General features: G+C 39.7%; 1 protein-coding gene across 7 annotated transcripts in view; it reads left to right on the top strand.

Moving 5' to 3' along the window:
- SULF2 (sulfatase 2) overlaps positions 1 to 22,862 on the top strand; it is a 94,284-nt gene that overhangs the window by 59,858 nt on the left and 11,564 nt on the right. For all 7 annotated transcript variants that reach the window (XM_086852489.1, XM_086852490.1, XM_086852491.1 and 4 more), the window contains 7 exons: positions 2,119 to 2,269; positions 4,184 to 4,359; positions 7,775 to 7,903; positions 8,936 to 8,992; positions 10,271 to 10,400; positions 16,185 to 16,392; positions 21,885 to 22,125. In XM_086852489.1, coding sequence (XP_086708615.1) covers positions 2,119 to 2,269; positions 4,184 to 4,359; positions 7,775 to 7,903; positions 8,936 to 8,992; positions 10,271 to 10,400; positions 16,185 to 16,392; positions 21,885 to 22,125 — 1,092 coding nt within the window. The remainder of the gene's footprint in view (positions 1 to 2,118; positions 2,270 to 4,183; positions 4,360 to 7,774; positions 7,904 to 8,935; positions 8,993 to 10,270; positions 10,401 to 16,184; positions 16,393 to 21,884; positions 22,126 to 22,862) is intronic.

Raw genomic sequence — 22,862 nt, 5'->3', positions numbered from 1 at the left:
CTGTACTGCAGACTCTAGAGCTCCTCTCCTTGTGCATCTGCAGTCTTGTCTTGTTTGAAAATTATTCACAGAGCAAATCCCTCAGCTACGTGGTTTTCCTTTATTGTTGCCTATATTATGAGCTGTAGAGAATGTATTATGAGCTGTAGAGAATGTGGCAACTGGGCAGTTAAACAGTGATTAGAAGTGTTACTTCAATAGAGGGTACATTTTACCATCCATCTTTTTCAAGTTCAAATGCAACCTGTCTGGGGCTTCCCTTCTGGGTACATTCAAAGAAGTTGTCTCAGCTAGCTTCTAGGAATGTTAATTTTTGTATTTTTCCCATACAACAGACAAATCTGTTAAGGATTAAGGGGTTACATTTGTAGTAATCAAAAGAAAATTGTGGGCTTGGTAGGATTAAATAGGGAGGTTTCAAATCAGACAGGAAGTCACGAAGTAAGCAGAAAAGGAATTTGCAAAGCATTTTTGATTCATTCTGGGCATCACATAGCAACAGTTTCCATAACTGTCAGCATTTTCAAAGAAGCAATGTCATTATTTCAACCACAATAGCATCCTGAAATTCAGGAGACTGTTAACAATACAGAGGGAATAGGCACCACAGCCCTTTCCTCCCTGTATGAAGAAGACTTCCCTCTCCACCTATGCACATTTTTCAGATAGCATCTAACAGAGGCTTTCAGCATGAAGCATTTCACTGTCAGATTATTAGTTTATTATTTATATTAGATCTCATAAGAATTTCATATTCAAAGATGCATTAGATATGCAGTATTTTGATGAGAAGTTTCAACTTACGTTATTTTTTAGCTTAATAACTTACCTTGCTGCTCTGTTGCCTGTACAAAACCAAAAGTAGAAGTGGCCCAAATAGGAATTTATCAGGAAATTCTGTGCTGCTAAGAGGAAAGTAAATGAGTATTTGATATTTTTTCCTGTGTTTCTGTGTCACTCTCTTGGCTTGCGCATTTGCATAGACTGAATTTATTGTTTTGAATAAAAACATGAATGAAAATGAATGAAAAAAAGCCTAAACAAATTACCTAGGAAAAGTAATTTTTAGTGTTTTAGACTCTGCACGTGATGTGTTTGAGCCATGATGTGAAGAAATGGTGAAATGGTGGTCTTCAACCTGAAGTAATAAGGAATAGATATAGTATGGAAGAATAATATTTCTTGCAAATGTAAGCTATAATAATAGCTTTTAGTGAGTTGATGATGCAGAGAGTTGACATCATGATGGTAAAATAAATCTTTTATTTAGGTTCAGCTAAACTAAAGTAATATAATTATGCATAGAAAAGTGTTTGCTGGGACTTCCAACCATGTGAAACTATGGACAGTGTTTTTCCTCATCACTTTAATGATGTCCCAGGACCATGAGAACTTGGAGGGACAGTGAGATTCTAGGGGGACACTGAACCAGGTTCTTGGGATTTTGCAGGGACTTCAAGCAAAGGATTTGGTGTCTGGAATGAGTCTTCAAAATGCAACCCTATTTCCTCATCCCACTTTTCCTCACAGGTCTTTAAAATCCAGCTGTGTCTCCACTTCTGCTGCTCACATGCAATTGGATACCAGTAGGCAGAGTGCCTGTGCTCCTCCAGTACATAAATGTGAAAATATTCAAGTAACCAGTTGTGCTGAACTCCAAAAAGCTATTAAAGAACATAGTAGAACCTATAAGTTCTCTAGTTATTTTTAAACAGCTTGCACAAGATGTAGTATTTGGCGCTAATGCGAGCAGAGTGAAAACAAAGCAATTGCATGAGTAGGAGCTCTGTAATATATGCCTCATCCTGAAGATACTGATGGAGTTAAGACTTCTGAGGCTAAGTCTCTTGGCTCTGAAATGTACACTTGTTAGTCTGAAATCACTGGAAAGTTAAGGTGTGTTAATCGTTTTCATAGATTTTATTCCCACCGAATGCTTTTCATCTTTTCCCATGTTCCATAACATGGAAGTAGAAGATACTTCAAAAGTAATCTTAATATTTTCTTGTGCACCTCAGATAGTACTTCCTATAGTGTTGATCAAATGGAAATTAATATTCATTACTATGATTTTTTTCTACTTGGCTAAAACATTGTGGTTTTCTCTCTGTTCCTTAGTACTCCCAGTTATAATTATGCTCCAAACCCAGACAAGCACTGGATAATGAGGTATACTGGTCCCATGAAACCTATACACATGGAGTTCACTAACATGCTACAGAGAAAGCGCCTTCAAACACTCATGTCTGTGGATGACTCTATGGAGATGGTAAGATTAATTGTCACTTCTGTTGTTTTTTGGCCAAAGAGGTGCTTGTTTCTTAATATCCACATTCTCCTTCAGTTGAAGATAAGAGAGAAAGAAGGAGGAGGAGGACTGCATAAGTTTTTTAATAGTGTGTTAATCCTCTCACCTCTGATCATTTTGTCTCTTTATTCAATGTCTAAGTTTCCTCATCTCCTAAAGACAGGTTACCTGAGTTAGGTGTGTGAACAAGCTGATTTGTTGTCACAGAACCACTAAAGGGGAAGGAAAAGGGATTGCCTGAGAAACTGCACATCATAAATCCTAAAAAATATATCCTCTGATGAAGTCATCCAACAGCCTGTTAGAAATAACTACTAAATGTGTATCTATTTTGATCCTGTAACACTGAGCTCTGAGAGAAGGAAATGACAGCAGTAAAAAGTGATGATACAAGGGTCCTAACTGGAATGACCCCAGGCTAAACCCATCCCAGGAGATTAAGTACTGGAAATAAATAAATACATAGATTGGTACTTTTAAAATAGTCTGCATCATGTAACAATGAGATTTCTTAATGCAAACTATGTGTCTTCAACAAAATGTCTGGATTCACTAAAAGCTATGCTGAAAAAGAATGGTTTTGCAGATTTAAAGGTGTTGCAATTTTCTGATTATCTCCTGGCATTCTTATTCAAAAAAAGTAGAACATAGAATTAGAGGAGTTCTCTAGGGCAAAAAAGAAATTATCTAGATGGCATTGCATAAGCTTGTTACTAATGTCTTATAATTACTGATTCAGGCAAATATGATCTCTGCTTCATGTTAATGAAGCTGGTTAGATGGATCAGATACCAGCATCAGGGGAAATTGGTGATTTTACTACACAATTTGGATTTTCTGCTCAGTAAAAGTGTTTCACTCTGGGTGATTCACTGCAGGCAAAATCAGTTAGGCTGGTTTTTAGTTCTATTTACCAAGTTAGCCCAATCTTTTTTTTGCTGAATTATAAGTGTTATAAGTTTTTCATAATTAAAAAGAAAAAACAAGAAAAAAACCTCACACGCTCAAAATAAGCAAAAGAAAAAAAAAAAATCCAATGCAAATAAACCAAACAGAAAACCCCCAAAATCAAAACAAAAACCAAAAAAGTCCAAACCAGCAAACAGAAAAAAACCTGAAAAAGAACCAAAAATATACTCCCAAACCAGCATAATAACAGTGTTTCAACTGTGCTGATGTTTTTCACCTGTTTGAGGCACCGCTTTGGTGGCATCTCACCACCTTCCCACCTTTCTCAGGTGAAAATGTCACATAAAAATTGATCTTTGATGTTCAAGTTGGTACATTTCACACAGTTTCTTATGTAAATCTGCAGAAGCATTCACATTTAAAATCTCCTTGTAATTCTCCATAGTGAGAGAGTATGACCGAGCAATTTTTGTCTGGAAGATACTTTGCAAACATTCTGCATAACAGGGAGTCATTTGTCTGAAGGCAAGGCTGTTGAGTGCTGCCTGAATATGTGTGAGATTCAAAGGGCTATCATTTTACTGAAATTGCTTGCTGCAAGAAAAAGATAAAATTGGAGAGAAAATTTCAAAATGACACCTTGAAACTTTTAACTCTGTTACTGTATGTATTTAGTAGTATCTTGACAACTCTCATGGAAAATGTTGAACTCAAACATTTTTGAAATTGCATGCTAATGCGTTTTACCGTAAAACAGAATTTTATTTTGTAATAGCCACAATATTCAGTTAGTAAAATTAAGATGTGATTATGTATTATTCGGAGTGGTTCATTGTTATAACTCAGTGCCATACTTAGCTGTTGTTATTTGTGTGTTACACATAGGTAAAAAGTGATATCCAGCAATGCACACGTGGAGCTACTCATTGGAATAATTTTTCATATTTTGTTTTCCTTTTTTTTCAGATTTACAATATGTTGACTGAAACAGGAGAACTGGAAAATACGTATCTAATATACACAGCAGACCATGGTTATCATATTGGGCAGTTTGGGCTGGTGAAAGGGAAGTCCATGCCATATGAATTTGATATCAGAGTTCCTTTCTACATCCGAGGACCAAATGTGGAGGCTGGGTCCTTGTAAGTTCTTTGCTTTTGTGTGTGATGTGACCTGGAAACTTCGTGTTCACATCTCTAGTCGTATTGATATGGCAGCCAAACGGAGGCACAAAGTTCTGCCCCTCCTGCTTATCTTTGGCAGAAAAATATGTCTCAGATTATTTCAGATAGCAAATATTTGTACTTGGGTAATGATTTTGGACAGAGTGCTACAAATTGCTGCCTAATATTTACATCAGTGTGCATGTTTTAGCATAATTAACGCACACAGTCTTCCAGACATGATTTTTTCTTTACCGCAGAGGAATAGATGTAGTGTGTAATATGATAACAAATAGTTACCAAAAACATCTCATTCCATGTGCTGGTTAAATTCACTGCTTCTCATTATCTGAAGGCAGAAAAATGTTAAATTCTGTAGATTTTGCACTGTGTTTCTGATTTATTTTCAGCAGTTGTGCATGTGAAAAAAACAATATTCTCTAAACAGCAGACAGGGAATCCTCACTTAGGATTGAACATATTACATCAGCACTGAAAGAGTTTTGTCTGCAGCAGCCCAGAATTTCAAATGAGCTGGAATAGCCTTCTAAAAACCTGCTCTCTTTCCCTTTGACTGCAGTTTTTGGCCTTCCTGGAGAGACAATGCTAACATGGCCCAAGTGACTGAGCTAGTGCTTCTGCAACATATAAGGCTAGAGACCAGCCACATTGTGTCTACTGTAGACCAAGGATCCTTACATCCGGATATCCATAAAAGCTCTGAAACCTTCCCACTAAATTTTATTTTTCAAAGACTTCTGAAGATGAAAACATGTTTCTGTTACAATTTAAATAGTCAGCCTGACAGAGTCTTGCAGAACAGAGCCTGTCAGTAGTGCAAATAGGAAGAATAGGATAAAACACCTTAGAGAGGGAATGTATCAGATGATAAATGGATCTTCCCTCTCAGACTGATTTTCTTTAAATGGTAGAACTTCAGTCATCCATGTTTTGTGTGAACTTTGTTTTTCCTGCAGAATAATTCCCATTATTCCCTTTTGGTACCAGGGAAATTTTGATAGCAATCACCATAGCAAGTCATTACTAACCTCTTATTCCTGTTACCAAATATGCTACGTCATAATTATTAATAATTAAAATCAAATCAGGTACATCAATTTAATTCATCACCTATACTCTTGTCAGTGTCTGTTTGCTTACTCTCTCAAGGATGTAGTAATTATTAAATAGTATCTCATTAAATAGCACAACTTAAGCAGCTTTCTTCTGTCCTATATTTTGAGCTGGAATTCTGCACTATTATTTATTGCAACCCATCTGGTCCCATCCTTCCTTTGTGCCTGCACATCATAACACAGTGATTCTATATGCTTAGTGCTGTAGAGCACTGTGTAGCAGTATGTTTGTTATTTCCCCCCCCCGCCCCATTTTTAAGAAGTCAAGGGCCTTGATTTTCAATCCTTGTGTTTCAAGGAAGGAAAAGCAATAGCACACAGCTGATGAACACTATTCATATATGTAATATTGTGAGTAATTGCATACTCAACTTTAACACACATGGCTGAAGTAAGTGTTTAAGGTTCTATGTAATAAACACCTGGGGTGCTGGACATGAAGGAATACAAAGTAAATTTGCTGATGATACTAAATTGGGAGGAGCTGTTGACCCTTGCAAAGGCAGAGAGTCCCCGCAGAGAGACACTGACAAATTAGACGGGCAAGCATCAACTGTCTGAAGTTGACAGGCAAGTTTTGGAATCTGCACCTGTGACAGAACAACCCTGGAGATACAGGCAGACTGGGGGGAGAGAAGCTGGAGAGCAGCTGTGGAAAGAGACCTGGGGGTCCTGGGCGACAGAACATCAAGTGTGGCTCAGCAGTGCCCTGGCAACCAGGAGAGCCAGCCATGACCTGGGGAGCATCAGGACCAGCGTTGATGGCTGGGTAAGGGAGGGGATTGCTCTGCTCTGCACTGGGGCAGCCTCACCTTGCGTGCTGGGGGCAGTTTGGGACACCACAATATTAGAAGGATACAAAGCTACTTAGAGACCATCCAAATGAGCCTGCAAAGATGCTGAAGGGCCTTGTGAAGTGCAGCTGAGGTCATTTGGCTTTTTCAGCCTGGAGGAGACTGAGGGGAGACCCCATAGCAGTATACAACTTCTTCATGAGTGGAAGCAAAACAGTATGCACCAACACCTTCTCTCTGGTGACTAGTGACACAAGACAACAGCATGAATTTCTGACAGGGGAGGGTTTGGTTTGAGTATTAGGAAAATGTTCTTCTCATAGAGGACAATCAGGCTACCAGGGGAAGCAGTCATGGCACTGAACCTGCCAGAGCTCAAGAAGTGTTTTGGACAATCCTTTCAGGCACGTATTGGGATTCTTGAGGCTATCCAAGATTGTGCGAGTTGGAGTCAGAGATCCTTGTAGGTCCTTTCCAATTCAGGATACTCTGATTCTGTGAGAATGAATGGAAAACATTTCTGCAGAAGCAGACCTATAGTAAAACCAAGTCGCATGATTAAAAACTTGGGCATTCATTTAGCTACTGAATTCTGGGCTGGGTGGATATAAGTTCGTACATCAGAGCTAGATGCTCTGATAGATGAACTTATATTTAGCTGTGACAGTTCAGTGGGTTTGGGGATAGATGCTATCTGACTACTTGGAGGTTGATGCTAGTCTTTTATTGAAATCTGAAGTCAGTTTGAATTCAGATGTACTATTAATTGGGGTGGCTGAGGAGCATATGCCATAGTCTGCAAAGCACCAGAGAATGGCTATTTGTTAGTTTTTGCAGAATGTTCAAACTTGTGCCCTTCAAAAGATTATTTTAGTTCAAGCTGTTACTTTCTCTTTTTTTCTTCATAACTGTTCCCCCGTGCTGCTTTTTTCTTCATCCATTTCTTTTTTCTGTCTCACACTGTAAATTGTCACTTTTAGTTATTAATAGTGCCTAGCAATATATTTCTCATGTTCTCTTCAGAACTTGCCTACAGTAGGAACTGAGGTACTCATTTTTATACCAGATTTTGAAACAGGTAAAGCATGTGCTACCTGCCAGATCTACTTTTTAAGAAAGTCATCCATATATTTGGCAGACATTTTGATCCTGTAAGACACCCAAACAATTTTTCCTATGGTTTTTAAACAGTCTTTTGCAAAAATAAGCTAACTTTACCTTATGAACTATTTTGCTTTCTCAAAAATGCTCTGTACTAATGTTTTAAATATTTGTATTAGTCCCTTTGAATTTATGCATCTTATCTACATATTATATGTTAATTCCCTTCATGAAAAGAATCAGATTGTATCCTCTTTTATTTGCACAAAATAAGCCTTTTCAGGTCCTTGGACTCTGTGGAAGCTGGAGTTGCTTGGCATTATTGTATAGACTTTGAACTGTTTTGTCCTATGTTTTCTTCAGGAATCCTCACATTGTTTTGAATATTGATCTTGCACCCACAATTCTAGATATTGCTGGATTGGATATTCCGTCTGATATGGATGGTAAATCCATTCTAAAGCTGCTGGATTCTGAGAGACCAGTAAATAGGTAAGAATTGGAAATGTTGCATGGAGACATGTATGTGTTTGTACAAGAGACTGATCAAGTGTTCAGCAGCATGAAAAGAATTTAAAGGAAAAGATAATAAAATTACCATCTATCTGAGTACATAATTCACTGGAAAGACTATTACTGTATGTATTCATATACATACAGTATGTATGTATATATTATTGTATGTATAATTCACTGAAGACTATTACTGTATGTATTGTATACTAAAGGTATATACAACTCATGTCAGTTATTTATTTTCATTTTGGCATGTTCACATTCTAGATGTATGGCATATGTGGCATCTGTATATACTAAATGTAGTCTGTGTTGATGTGAGAGGGCTACACATGAAGGTCTTTAGCTATGTAAGTTAATGATCTAAATGTCTTTGTGGCATCATTTTTAGCAAAGCATTTCATATTGACTAAGTAGTAAAATAATTGACAGCATTAGTTGTGTATCATGCTATAATATAAGGACAGGCTAGCACAAAAAAACTGCAGTTTTTATTTAAGATTTTCTATCAGTACTTCCATTGGAAAAAGACTGAGGAAGAGAATTAGACTTGCTAGAGAATGCTTGCAAGAGAAAATCAGCATAAAAAGGGAAGGAGAACTATTTGCTTTACAAGTAGCTGAGTGGAGGGAAAGGGGGACTGGAACAGCTGCTTTAGAATAGGATACTTTTTCAGTAGATGCAGGATAAGAGCCAAAATTTGAGTCAGGCTTAATTTGTGATCCTTTGTGAACAAGGAAAATTCAGTTAATCCCTTGTGCCTTAAACATGCTTATGTTGAAGAAATTGTACTGTGTAAACCTGTTGTGGATTTTGTTCTTGTGAGAAAAATATATCCTATGGTTTTCAGTGGAGAGGTGTACGTCCCTGCTTCATAGAGTTGGGTGTCCTCTTGTGCAGTTACGTGGCATGTTTCTTGTTGGAATTAGGGGTGGGAGAGAAACCTAGGTCATAACTTGGTTATTGGTTTTGTGGGAATTGTGTTTTCCTCTCTTCATTTTCTCCTAGGTTTCATTTAAAGAAAAAGATGAAAGTGTGGAGAGACTCATTCCTAGTGGAAAGAGGGTAAGGAAAGTGTTAATCACAAAGCCCAGCCTTTTTAAATAGAAGGATATTGAATAGCTAAAGCCAAAGAAGCACTCTGCTGCAGTCTGAAGCCATTTAGCTGTGCCAGCAGGGACACACGGCTGCAGTATGCCTAAATGGCAGTGATTGTGTGATTGGAGGGAATGGATGGCCTCTGCCTACAACCCGCTTAAATTGTGCTCTTGTAGTGGGGGAATGGGAGTTTACTTGGATTGAGGGATGGGAAGACATCCCATTTTGCTTTCAGCTGCTGTCCCCTGCCCTCCTGCTTGTATCATGGGATTATGAACAACCCTCTCTGCATCTTCATCTGCCGGCCATTTGCTCCACACCTCTGACTTAATATATAAATGGAGGCATGAGGGATTTGCAAAGTGCAGCCCTGTAGAATGAGATGTAGTCTCTCTATATTGACAGTTGTCACTGCTTGTAACCCAACATGTAACACAGTGTCTTGATTTTATATGTTTTTATATGCTCCCTGAAAGCAGGACATGAATAACTTGTGTGTTATTGGACAGGCTAAATGCTAGCTTCTACTGGATTGTTAAGTTTTGGCTACCAGAGATGGTATGGACTTGGAAAATTACTCCTCTGAATCTTTTCAGCTAACTATATTTGTATGTTAGAGTTAATATTAGGTTAATGCAACAACATCAATGGAAGAAAACAGACTTAGGAGAGAAGGCTTAATGTCTGTATCTAAGCAACTCACTCAGATCCTTCCTGACATGTCACTGGTACAGCCACATGTGTTGTCCACCACCATGGCACAGCCTGTGAGCCACCAACACTGAACACCCAGCCCACAAGGGAACCAGGCATGGGACCAGGGACGAGAACGCTGTTCAGTCACTGGGGCAGCCGGGGCCCCTTTCACTCCACAGCAGGGCAGGGATGCAGCACAGCATCACACCCTTAGCTACAGAGAGCCCTACCACACCCTATCCTTAAAAAAAATTCCATTATTTACAGTGTTCATTATTCTTGTATTACCAAATAGCAATCCAGATATCCAGCTAATCCAGTTTACCATCCCAGGAAATGACTCTTCCAGCACTGAGCAGCAGTGAAGTGTATCTGTTTTCTGTGCAAGGCAGAGTCCAAATCTTGGATTTGGGTCTGGTGGGGATTTGTGAGAAAAGGCCAGATGCTTGTGTTTGCTTAGAACAGAGAATGGCTGTGACTCCTAAGAGCACAGTACTAAATCAGGTTTTGCCTGATTTAGTAAGAATAATGGTTTTATTTTTTTCTCAGTAAACTGCTGCATAAAAGGGAGAACGAGAAGGTAGATGCCCAGGAAGAAAACTTTCTACCCAAATACCAGCGTGTGAAAGACCTCTGTCAGCGAGCTGAGTATCAAACAGCTTGTGAACAGCTTGGCCAGGTAAGGCATTGTAACGCCTGACTGCTAGTAAGCAGCTGTAACTGGGCTAAGCTCAACACCTTAACTGTGTCAATGTCCTTCACCTCATCGTCAATGCCGGCGTATAACTCGAATGGCTCTTTCTGTGGCCTTTGGTCAAAGCTTTATTACAACTTTTATGAGATTGACTGTCAGTCAGGAAATTGCTGATAAAAATGTTCTGTATTGATTCCTGACTATCATTAAGAAAACCACTTAGGCTGTTTTAATGTTTTATTTCCCAAAGAGAATGTGGTTTGGGATTCATTAGTGACGAGAAGCTACAAAGTACATAAGAGATTGGTCTTGTTCAAATACATACGGCTTGCTTTGAATTCTCTCTTTAATGAATTTTGTTGTTGGAATTACCTACAGTAATGGGAAACTAAAATTCTGTTAACTCAATATATCCCTCCTCTTAACAAAAATACACTGGGAAAACATGTGCAGTTTTTACTGGAGGCAAGCTGTGTGCATATGGGCATAAAGCTCATTGATTGTGTGTCATTTCTCTTGTTGCATAACTGTTTTGGGCAGATATGACAATATGTTCACTTTAGATACAAGTTATATAGAAGAAATTAATAGGGAAAAAAAATTAGGGTAGTATCAATACATGGTCTTGACATGCACGGGAGAGGATTTTGTAAGTTTACCAGAGCAGTGCAAAGGCAAAGCATGGCTACCTCCAGAGAATTCACCACTCCTGGCAAAATTGACTCTGTCATTGCTTTCTCATACAGGTATGGGTCAGAGAACCCCTTTCCAAGGGAGTGTAACACATTCTGTGGACAAAGGGTGAAGGTAAATGGGTCCACGTGCTAATGTGTCTGTTATCACACTGGCATTGCCTCATATCCCAGCAGCACTGAGGGCTGTCAGGATAACTTACTCTGTGAAATAAAACTGTTCTTGCAGACAGGATATGCATGACTTACCAAGCTACATTCAGTAATGGGCTACTTAGGCTGCACTAGTTCATTTCTTTACTCTCAAAAGCCAGATGCCATACTTCTGGCTCTACTGAACATGTAGTTCAATGCACCTGTGAAATGAGTCCATTGCTCCTTAGGTGTTTGGATCCAATTTATATGAATAAGAACTTTCCAGATGTTCTTTTCCTCCTGTGGCTTCTAGGTCAGATTTAGTATTCAGAGCAATTATAATGTCCTGTTCTTTGTAAAAATACTAAACATAAAGGAATATTATATGCAGTAGTTATTGTCATCAGAAGTCTTGAGCTGAAATTTTAGCTGCATGGCAGCAAGCCATTGTTTTATGAATTTGCAATGTTATTTGAGGAACTGGAGGAAAAGTTATTGTTTCTACTGCAACATTGCCCCGCAAGTAGTAGGGGGAAATACAGCTTTTTTTCCATCACTGTTTTCTCTTCAAAAGAAGTATAAAATGTCAACTCTGTTTGTTAAACTTAGAGTTGACATTTAATAGTCAAAATTACCAATAAATTCCACAGTATAGATATGCTAATAAGAGATGCTTGTGCTACATCCTCATTGTCAGGAGACAGAGAGGAGAAGAATTGTTTTGAGCACTTCAGTCAGTCATAATAGGAAGTGATAGGATGAAATTGAGCAAAAAAATAAATTTGCATACAACATCAGGAAAAATTTGCCAAACAATCAAGTCAATTAAAATCTGTGAAGGGCTCTCAAGGGAGTCTCAATCCATCTAAACCCTACTCTAGAGAATATGTCCTAGCAGTCTGTCCTAGACAGTAGAAATACTGGGAGATGAATGCACTTACTTTAGGATAAATTGTCTAAATTTGGGTGCACCCAAAAATCTCTTCAGAGTGAAGGAAGACTAACTTCTCAAATGACAAATGGGTGTTGTCTGTTTGCTAGTGCAGTAAGTAGAATGAACCCAAGCTAATAACATACCTCTTGGCATGGGGAGTTGATGTTATGCAGATACAGTGGTTATTTAGCTGATCAGATCCTGCAGGACACTATTCAACAGTACTTGGAGTGTTCAGGACAAAAAGTGAATTTTCATATCCTGATGCAAAGATAAATACCTGTCTGGGTCAGAATTAGTTGAAAGCTTGATGAAGTTATTTGGACTCTTTCTTTTGACTTAAACAAGTTTTGGGGACTAATAAAGCCCAGACTTTTCTGCTTTGCAAGCAAATAGCTGGATAGCATGAGTTGTGCAATGGGAAGTGGGATAGGGGATGAAGCAGAAGTATCAGAACAAGCTTTGCACAACTGTTGACAGAAAGTATGAGCACAGCAACTAACTTGGCCTGGGGATGGTGGGAAATCTCCAGCTGGAACAGCTTTTAATTAGTTAAAAGGTGGTGTCTGGCAAGTTTTGCACAATGTGAGTTTGATAGGCTTCAGGATATATTGCAAAAGGCATTTATGTGATGGTTTGAGTAGCTGTTGTACCAGGCTTTGCAGCAGGGAAAGACAGGTTCTTCCTTTGGAATTTTGACATGAGCCGGGATGAAGATTGTGGAGCAGTCTGGGTTTTCCACTGAGTTTTGGTTGGTGTTAAACTTCCCTCTCTTTCAGGACTTTCTGCTTTTGAGGTGTTACAGGCTAGAGGTCTTGATTTAGGAACATATCATTTGCCCTAATGAAGAAAATACCTGAAAAGTTTGGGGCAGGTGATGATCTAAGGGTTTTTAGTTTTCTTCACAGTTGAGTTAATCCACTATTTATAACTAATTATCTTTTGCTGCTCTATGGTTATCATGTTTACCTGTGAGCCAAAGTATCTCTGGGGCACTCTGAAGTTATTCATATAAAGATTTAATTATTTGATTATCTCTTAAAAAATATTTTAGTTGCTTTCCAGGCTTTCCACAGGTATTTGCATGATCACAGAATTGCATAAAGGTTGGAAAGGACCACATGGATCATCTCTTCCAACCTCCCTGCTCAGGCAGGGTCATTCTAGAGCACATGGCAGAGGACTGTGTCCAGATGTTGATGGAATCTCTCCAGGGGTCTTATCTACACCCTCTCTGGCCAGTATGTTCCAGTGTTCAGTCATGTGCACTGTAAAGAAGTTCTTCCTCATATTCAAGTGGAACTTCCTGTGCATCAGTTTCTGCCCTTTTCCCCTTGTACTGCTGTCAGCACCGAGCAGAGCCTGCTCCATCTTCTGACCCCTCCCTGCATACACCAACAGGCAGGGGTGAGGTCTCCTTCAGCTGAACAACCCCAGCTCCCTCAGCCTTTCCTCGGCAGGGAGGTGCTGCAGTCCCTTCATCTCCGCAGCCTCTGTTGGACCTGCTCCAGGAGCTTCATGCTTCTTGTGCTCTGAGGAGCCCAGAACTGGACACAGCACTCCAGATGTGCCTCATTAGGGCTGAGTAGAGGGGCAAGATCAGCTCAGGGAAGTGACAGCACACTCCAGGACACCACGGGCACTTTTGTCCCCCAAGACGCACTGCTGACTCATGGACAATTTATTGTCCACCAGGACCCCCGAGGTCCTTCGCCACAGAGCAGATGATATGCTGTGCACTGGAAAGCAATTTAAAATGCCAGAATTAACAGTGTTTAAAGCTTCCTAATGGTTAAGCAGAGGTTTTCACATTTTTCTTCCAATTCCTGCCCTTTTCCCCTAAGTTTGAAATCACCTTGTGGAAATTACTGTAGCTGATAGAGCCATGATATCAACCTAGAGAATTTGCATTTGAACCTACAAGCAGACCAAGGATAAGCTGTTGAATCCCAGACATATTCACACACATATCTTTTTGGGGAAAAATGTAAAGGCTTGAGACTTTCTTTCCCCTGCTCTCTGCCCCCTGCCCCCCCATGTGTTCAGTGCTTGCTTCTAATGTAATTTTTGTAGCTCTGCACTGCAGTGGGGCCTGTTAATCCATACAATGTGCCCCTCAGCAAAGTCTGAGATGTTTTCACTGTAGCATACAGCTGCACCAAAAACTAAAGGATTTTTTCCAGTTCACCTGGGGGGGAAGAATGAACATCAGTCTCTTGACAAGAGATGAAAGAAATAGAGAAAAAATATTTTTTGGCCACACATCAGAGTACTTGCAGTAATTCCCATCATGGCATTGAACTTGCCGTCTGCTGAAACTTCATTTTTCATGTATTAAAATGTACCTAGAGCATAGAACTCTACTGAGCAGAAAATGCAGTTTGTTTATATATTTTCAAAAATAATTGAAATGAGAAAGCAGCAACAAACATTTTTACATCTCTTTTAGTTGTGAAAGAAAGCATTGCTTATTCTAGTAAAATAACTTTTTGTTCAAACCTCAGTCTGTATATACATCAATCAGTGTTAGGCATTTATAAAAGTAAGAAAGCAATTTATTCTTCAGATGTTAATTCTTGACTGCCTCTAAATAAATATGTACTGCTTTACAGATGAAGATGACTCCTAATAAAATCTGATAAGAAAAGCACAGTGATCTTGTCTTCTTACTTTGCTGTGAATTCCTGAAAACAAGGGAGTGAATGTCAATGGAAAATAGAGGCCTTGTTGTCCCAGCCTTTGCACACCTTGCTATGCAAACCGAAGTGGCTGAGTCTCCCTTGTAGAGCTGCAGGCTGCTGTAAAATATCATCTTCCTTGGAAGATGCTGCTGGTTTTACTTCTGTTTTTTTATTCGGAAAATTATCAATATTAAGCGAATCTGGGAGGCACAGGCTTACAGGATTTTGTAATAGAGAGGAAGAGGAACTCTTCACAAGACTCAACAAGAAATCAAGTGTTTCTGAGAAACTTTTTTTAAAGCAGTAGCAACTGCTATTCTAAGGGGTTTTTTATGTGGCTCTAAACCTCTGTAGCTAGTGAAGTGTTGCTAAATTAATGAGTAGGTGAAATAATTTTGTGATGTACCTGGGAAGTGGGTGGAACTGCTGTGCTAGGTTGAAGGCAGCTAAACACCTTTGGTGCAGCTCTGACAGCAGCACAAAGGAACTGTGAGCCAAATTACTTCAGGTTTTGAGTATCAGTGTGAACTGGAGATCAGGGACAGTATTTTCTCTAGTTTGAGTGCAAGAGGGAGGGGTTTCTCACTTCAGAGACATCCAGTGCAGCTCACTATTACAAGTCAAGCCCAAGGGTGTTGAATGGAAAAAGCTGTTATGAGAATCACTCATATGGATGATTCCATGATGGAGATAAACTAATGCAGCTAAGGACTTGCATAGCTGATCTGACCCTTTGAAATGTCATTGAAGAGAAACAGGCGCTTTTGTAGAGCAATCCTGGAAAACACTTCATCCCTGGAGGTGTTCAAGGACAGGTTAGATGGAGCTCTGAACACCTGATCTAGTGAAAGGTGTCCTGCGGATGGCAGTGGGGTGGAACAAGATGGTCTTTAGGGTCCCTTCCAACCCAACCCAGTATATCATTCGGTCTGGAGAGCTTCCATAAAGCTGAAAGGTTTTGGTCCCACTGTGTTGAGAGATTCAATAAGACTCTCAGAATTAGAATACGGCTTGAATGTCCTTGATTTATGCCACAGTTATGCTTCTGAAAGTTGCCCCTTGCCACCTTTATGTTTTTAGCTGTAGTACTGATTTTTAAAGAAACTTCGATTGTTCTGCCTCCAGGAGGCAAAATCAGAAACAAATGCAACGGTGTTCCAAAGAGCTGCTGTTATGTCTGAAAGTGAAAGATTACAAAAATCTGGTTTGATAATACATGATAGCTGAGCCCCATTTTACTACAAGGAATATCTGATACATTGCCGGAGCTGGCCATTAGACTGACCATAGCTGGGACAGCTTTTTAATGACCAAATTTTTCTTCCAGAAGTGGCAGTGTGTGGAAGATGCCAGTGGAAAACTCAAGCTGCACAAGTGCAAGGGTATGGCAAGCTTGCCAGCTGCAAGCAACAGCAAAGCTGCCTCCAATATTTTGCCCAAGTATTACAACAGAAATAGCAAAGACTGCAGTTGTGAAGACAATGAATACAAGCTGAGCCACGTCAGACAGAGAAAGAAACTCTTCTCCAAGAAAAGTAAGCAAACCCACTGCATCTTCTGTCTCTGCCTTAGAAAGCTGTTGTTTGCTGACTCATTACTGTCTTTGACTGCCATAGGCATTGAACTGTGTTAGCATATTTCCTGTGTATCTCAGCTATGAAACAGCATGTCTCATATTGGACAATCAGATTTGAGAATATCTGTCTTCAGGAAGAATGTTTAGTTCTGGGAAATGCAGTGCCCATACTGAAAAGGCAAATTGCACACAGTTACATAGGCCATGCAACATGAACAGTGTTCTACAGCAAATACTTCAGTTTTCAGTAGCTCCTGCAATGCTTGGAGCTGTTACTTCAGTAATTTATTTTTAATAAGGATAGGTGTACTTTGTTACAGAAGCTGCTTGCTTCTAACATCCTTTTATTCTGCTCAGTCAGCAGAGACAAGGCTGACTTTTAATCAGAGATAACAATCAAAGAGGATGACTTTTTTTGGTTTCCTTGGCACAGATGAGTGCTTTTCCAGAATGCCCATTTTACAGACTGTTAAATCTTAGTCAGACTAACATCTATATTTGAAGTATATAGTCTAATTATAGATTAGAGGTAAATGGCAACACAAGATTATTAATTACTTGTGATGTTTCTTTCATCTCACTCCACAAATACAGAGCCTTAATTATTTAGCAGATTCTGTATAATGGCACAAACTTGCAACAAAGTTTAAATTTATTTTCTCCCATTATATTTGTTTGGCAAGCTGTTAGTAGTGACTAAACAAATTCCTAGTTGAAAAAAAAAATACTGGTTCCATCAACTATTATTTGGTATTTAAATATGTGGTGCAGCCGATAATCTGTAAAGAACAGTAGAATTTGTACTTATTTAGCTGCTATTTTTTAAGTCACAGAAGGAAGTTAAGTCATGGGGAGTCAACAGCAGCAGGTGGAAGGCACTTAATGAGGACAAGAAAACAATTTAAGTGAGAGTAACATAATGCTATCTGATAATACTTAACGCCTACTTAAGTACTTCTCATTGTTGCTTTCTAAACATTAACTAATTTTCACAATGTCCAAAGGAGGTGGTTAAGCGTATAATTACCATTAGTTTATGTATGTAGGAAGTTGAGGTAAAAAAAGTGAAACTTGCTTCCTCTCACAGAGGGATCAGAATGGTCCTTGTGTTCTGCTCAGAAGAGACAGAGTTTATACTATACCCTTCAGCTCATTAGCCTCGTTGAACCTTAACACATAAACTTCAGCAACATAAAATAGGATCTTGACAATCACATTGCCATTGCTTGTGTGTAAAGTGAAGTATTTGCCTCCATGGATGCTTTGTTTTTCCCTTTTCCCACATCCAGGGTGTGCTATACAGGGAAGAGGTTAGCTTGGACCTACTGACAGAGAACTTTTCATTTGGTGTTGGCTATTCTTCTACATGCACCTATCTAATAAATACACCAAATGCAAGTGAGACCAAAGCAGTGCAAGTCAAGGTAACATACCAAGGTTTTTCTAAAGAAGCTTATGTGGAAAGCTGTCTCACTGGACTGTGGTTAGTTAAGAGAGTCACCTGGATACTCATGATGTGTGTTTGGGTTTTTATGACCTGTTCTGTGAGACTTGGGTTAAAGGGTGGTCTTGTGCTGGGTTGCATAATTGTTAAGGCACCTTTGGGGTCTGCTACTCAGAATCTGATGAATTCATGAGATTACATTGCAGCCCTGTTTGAATGCCAGTAAATGCTATTCATTAGTTTGAACTGCTGCCAAACAGAAAATAGAAGGTTTTAACTGGACTAAGGGTCACATCCACTTTAATACAGTAGTTCCAGGCAGTAGCGGAGTTTTGAAGGAAATGCTCTGATTGCTCCTTTCTGTTGGGCACAACAGAGATAGATTTGCAAAAGATCATTTTGCAGGATTCCAATCTACAGTTATTTGCAGAAAAGCAGAATGGATGCCCTCCATCTAGAGTGCATGAAGCATCTTCTAAACCCTAATAGGGTATAAGGACTGGTCTTTCAGAAAGACTGAAACCAGTTACAGTGCAGTGAGAACAGATGGTCTTAAAGACCAGACAAAATTGCTGGTACAGGGGCTGGAGCACCAGACGTTTTGATAAAATAATTATTTTCTAGTGTAGGCATGGTCTAGAATGCATTTTCAGGTGCATGAGTGCATTTAGCAGACAACGGTGTTTTCTAAATTAAGTAAGGTCAGTTTCACAACAGGACTGTGTGATAAATGTGCCATTTGGACAATGGAAAAATACGTAACTTGATAGCAAAGTACTAAAATGGCAGAAACCCATAAACATTAATATTGGGTATGTCTGGATTTAGGTGTCTGGGATGTTTGCATTCTTGTCCTCCTTATTTCTTTAGTATGCTCTTATTTTTTAAGAAGGATCAAACAGAGCTTTGCAGCACATAGAAAGTTTAAAGTAAATAATGAGCTCTCAAAATCTTTGGCTGTATTGTGGCCTATTATGTTTTTCGTTCTGTGGATTTGATCTCTTCTTCCTGCTATGAACGGGTGTATGTGATTAAAGGAATTCTTAAGCTGCATGTAGGAAAATGCTGGTAGGTCACACTGAATAATAGAGAAACAGATGTGTGTACAAAGAGCCTAGTGCATTTTTATTCACATTTCCCCAACATTCATTTTACTTTTCAGGTGGTCTCAATGCTAGATCAAGCTAACATTTTTAATAACATTCTTTGTCACAAAAAAAAAGTCCTTTCCTTTACAGATAATTCATTTGAAGTATAATTTTTAATGGCAGTTGTGAAAATAGGATACAAGAAAGTACCTCTAAACTTTATCCATGTTTCTAGACAGTAGAGGTATTTTTTTAAAAATTACTTCGAAGTGCCCAGTTTTACTTTGTGTTACCAGGAAAAAAAAAAAAAAAGCTCTTTTGTCTACCAAATACAAAATACATAGATCTTAGTGGAAAATTTCGTTCCTTTCAGGTTCCATCTAGTTTTGAAGACAGACATGCTGGTCAAGTGGTACAACACCAGCTGGATGAGTGGGGCAGTTGGCTTTCATGGCATAAATTCCTCTGGACTCCATTTTGCAACTCAATTTTGAGGTTGCAGCTTCTTACCAATACCATCTCTAAGACAACTGGTTTCTGTAGTACTTGAGGAAGAGAGGCGTAAGATTGAGAGAGCTTACCAAAGCCAGACTTTAGTAACATGAAGAAGGGGGAATAGATGTTTTTGGCCAAATATTTAACAGCCCTGGATTGACTATTTATAGGCTGTGTACAGAGGTAAATAGATTTGAGAGTAAAATCTGGGGGAGGATTGATAATAAGTAACTAAACACTAGTATTTATGCCTGCAGTGCACTTAGCAGATGGGAGTTCACAGTACAAATGAATATTGATCTTATTAAATATTTTAACCACTTCAGAGTCTGATATTAATCACAGCACTGAGTCAGCACTGTGGGTAGCATGTTAGGATAAAGCAATACAAGCAGTCCTTTATGAGCTGCCTCATCCACACCAAGTAGTTAGTGCTAAGGCTGTGTTAGTCTGGCTGCAAAGGGAGGGGTAACCTGGCTCCCAGCTGTTCAGGGACATGTAGTTGATGGTTCCCTGGGGATATATATGGGTCCATGAGGACCCATGAGGTCCAGCATGCTGGATTGGTGTATTAGACTTCGAAGGAAGATTAGTTGTTAGGTGGCTGAGCTGAACAAGATATGAAGGAATGATTAAAGAAATGGCAGTTTATACTTAATATCTCATTGGTAGAGTATAGCTTTTTAGAACTTCCTCCTACCTTGGAAAAGATGGAAGTTTCTTTCTCATTTATTCAAAATTTCCTGAATGGGTGCCTGAAATAGGACTGGTCTTTTGTGGCTTTTTTTTATCCCTTCAGTAGTGACTCACCTGGCTTAATATCAGCAGTAAACTTTGAATCACACATGGAAAATGTGCAAAGCCAGACAATCCAGCTGGTATTCTGCTTTCTGTGCATTGTGCTGACAAAAATATCATGCTTGGCCCAGTTTCAGGTGGGAGGAGATGTTTGTTCTGCTTCCCACACTCTGCAAAATGGCTATTGAGACTGTGTGGTCTATCTGAAGTGAATGTAACATTTATTGAAAGAAGTCATTCTGCATTAATGCCAGAATGTGACAGTTAAGGCACTTTTTTATCAGTTTTGGTTCTTTGACCTCTTGTTCCGTATTTTCTTTTCCCCCTACTTAATTTGCTGGGGAGTTTATCTAACTGAAGAAGCTGGCCTTTCTGTGGAGCTTGGAATTGCAAGAAGGATTGGTCTTCTCATTTGGCACATTGGTTGAATTTTCCATTTATCAGATTGCAGAGAGAAGTCCCATCTCCCAAGGTGGGCTATGTGTTTCGGTCTCTTTAAATAAGAAGTGACCAAAGGATCCAAGGGACTCAGTTGTTTCTAGTATTGTCTATGGTAACTCCAAGCCTCATATACAGAGTAAAGCCTCAGGCTCCCCTAGGGCAGGGAGCACAAGAGTCTGTGGTACCTAGGTTGTACTTTTCGATCAAGGAATGAGATGATTTTGCCTAATGAGTGACCCTCAGGAGTTGCTGGTGGTGAGCAGGAAATACGGTCAGAGATGGACCCTATCATACAGCAGGGAAGTTTAAATACAGATTTTAGATTTCATAACTAGGTTTTCTTTGTGCCATTCCAGACCAAACAGAAGAAGAGTTCTGGGGACCTGGGCTGGAACAGAGAACTTTGGAAAATAGTAATAGGGAAAAGATCAATGAGAATCTCATACTGCACAGTGGCAATTCATAACAAATATTTCATTTTGTTTTTGAGCTGCAAATGCAGAAGCAGGGTTTGAGGTAGTATATAGCACTGGAGGGTGGTGCTTCACAGAGAAACTGACTGTCTGGGCTGCACATCAGGAAAAGAATTGCAAAGAAAAAAATTGCATGTGGATAAAAGTAAGGATTGAGGTATTAATCCCTTCCCAAAAAATCAAGGATCTAGCCTTGAAGAATGAAGATAGAACTGGGAAAAGGCTCAGGTTGAGCACTGTGAATATTGGGACAATTTCAAGAATGTGTTGCAGGAATCCTAGCATGAAAGGATTGTATGGTGGACAGCAGAAAAGCACAGAGAGGTGGTCCCTGAGGGTGACTGGCAGCCTGGCTGTCATGACTGTCAAAGTTAGTGCTTAAGGAGTCACTGCCATCTGATGATCATGGGGAAAGAGCAAGCATCCATTTGAATGAGCTACTTGCTCTTACTGGTGCTGGACTAGAGCATTTTCTTTCCCTTTCGCCGTTCTTTTGTACCTGCCCTCTGCCTGAGGTATCCATCCACCCACACGTCCGTTCATCCATTCCGAAGTTAAGGAAGCAGCAGCTCACAGGACAATTGCAACAAACACTCTCATCCAGTTAATTCCAAACAGCACAGTATGGGCCAGGGTTTTTCTTTCCAAGAACCACATAGAGGAGCAAATTGTAACATGCGGTTTCTGGCCCTCTTTGATTTTTTCCATGCAGAATTCAAACCAAGCTATGTCCGGAATCGCTCTATTCGTTCTGTACCTGAGGTGGATGGAGCCACCTATAACCTGGCTTTGGAGGATGGATACCAGCCCATCTTACCAAGGAACATCACCAAGCAGCACAAGGTGCAGAGGGCTGTTTTCCACGAGGAGGAAGATAGAGACATGGGGGAATATAGTGGAACAGGTAGCATTGCAGAGTACACAGCCCCTAATCTGATCAAAGTGACCCACAGGTAAGTGTACATGGTAGATTTTGAAAAGCTTGTGCTCCTTGAATCACTGCTTTACATAAATGGGTGGGCTGAAGTGTGCTAAGCATGTTGTCCCTTTTGGATATCCAGTCTAGCTTCGCTAAAATTCTTAGTCCCATGTGTACAATAGTCTTCAGTTTTGTTTTAGTTTTGTCAGTGTGGAGGGGCATGAAGCCTCTGAAGGGCTGCAGCAGTGCTTTCGTGTCTTCTGCCCTGGGTGGAGACAGTAATCACTCATCACTGCATGTTTCCAGTGAGGACAAGCAAAACTGTTGGTAACGGGGGTGCTAAACCTCCATGAAAGCAGGAGAGGCCTTACCCCTGGAAATCAGTGTGCAGTGGGTAACCTGGGCTGGCTGGAGACCAAAGGCCGTGACTGGAGCATGAACTGGTTTTGTGTCACTGGCTGCTTTGTACAGAGTTTTCTGTAACCTGTGCTAAGGAGAGGAAAATCTGTATCATGAATGAAGTTGGATGGACCAGGAGCACTGGAAAATGGAACATACTGAGAGAGAGGGAAGGCAATTGTCTGACCCCTCTAACAGCTAGAAATAATTTCCTCAGTGGTGAATCTAGGACTGATGATGTCTTTTCAGCTGTACTTTAATTCATTTAGCCACCAGTTCCACTTATGAATTATCAGAAAATCCACCAATCATTATGGGTTACGTGCATTAAATTGTTTAATGACTAGCTCATGCAGGAGCCAGGTAGCTGCT

Source organism: Cyanistes caeruleus, chromosome 16 (genome assembly GCF_971803275.1).
Source record: "Cyanistes caeruleus chromosome 16, bCyaCae1.hap1.1, whole genome shotgun sequence".
NCBI lineage: Eukaryota > Metazoa > Chordata > Aves > Passeriformes > Paridae > Cyanistes > Cyanistes caeruleus.
This window is presented reverse-complemented; position numbering and strand designations above follow the sequence as displayed.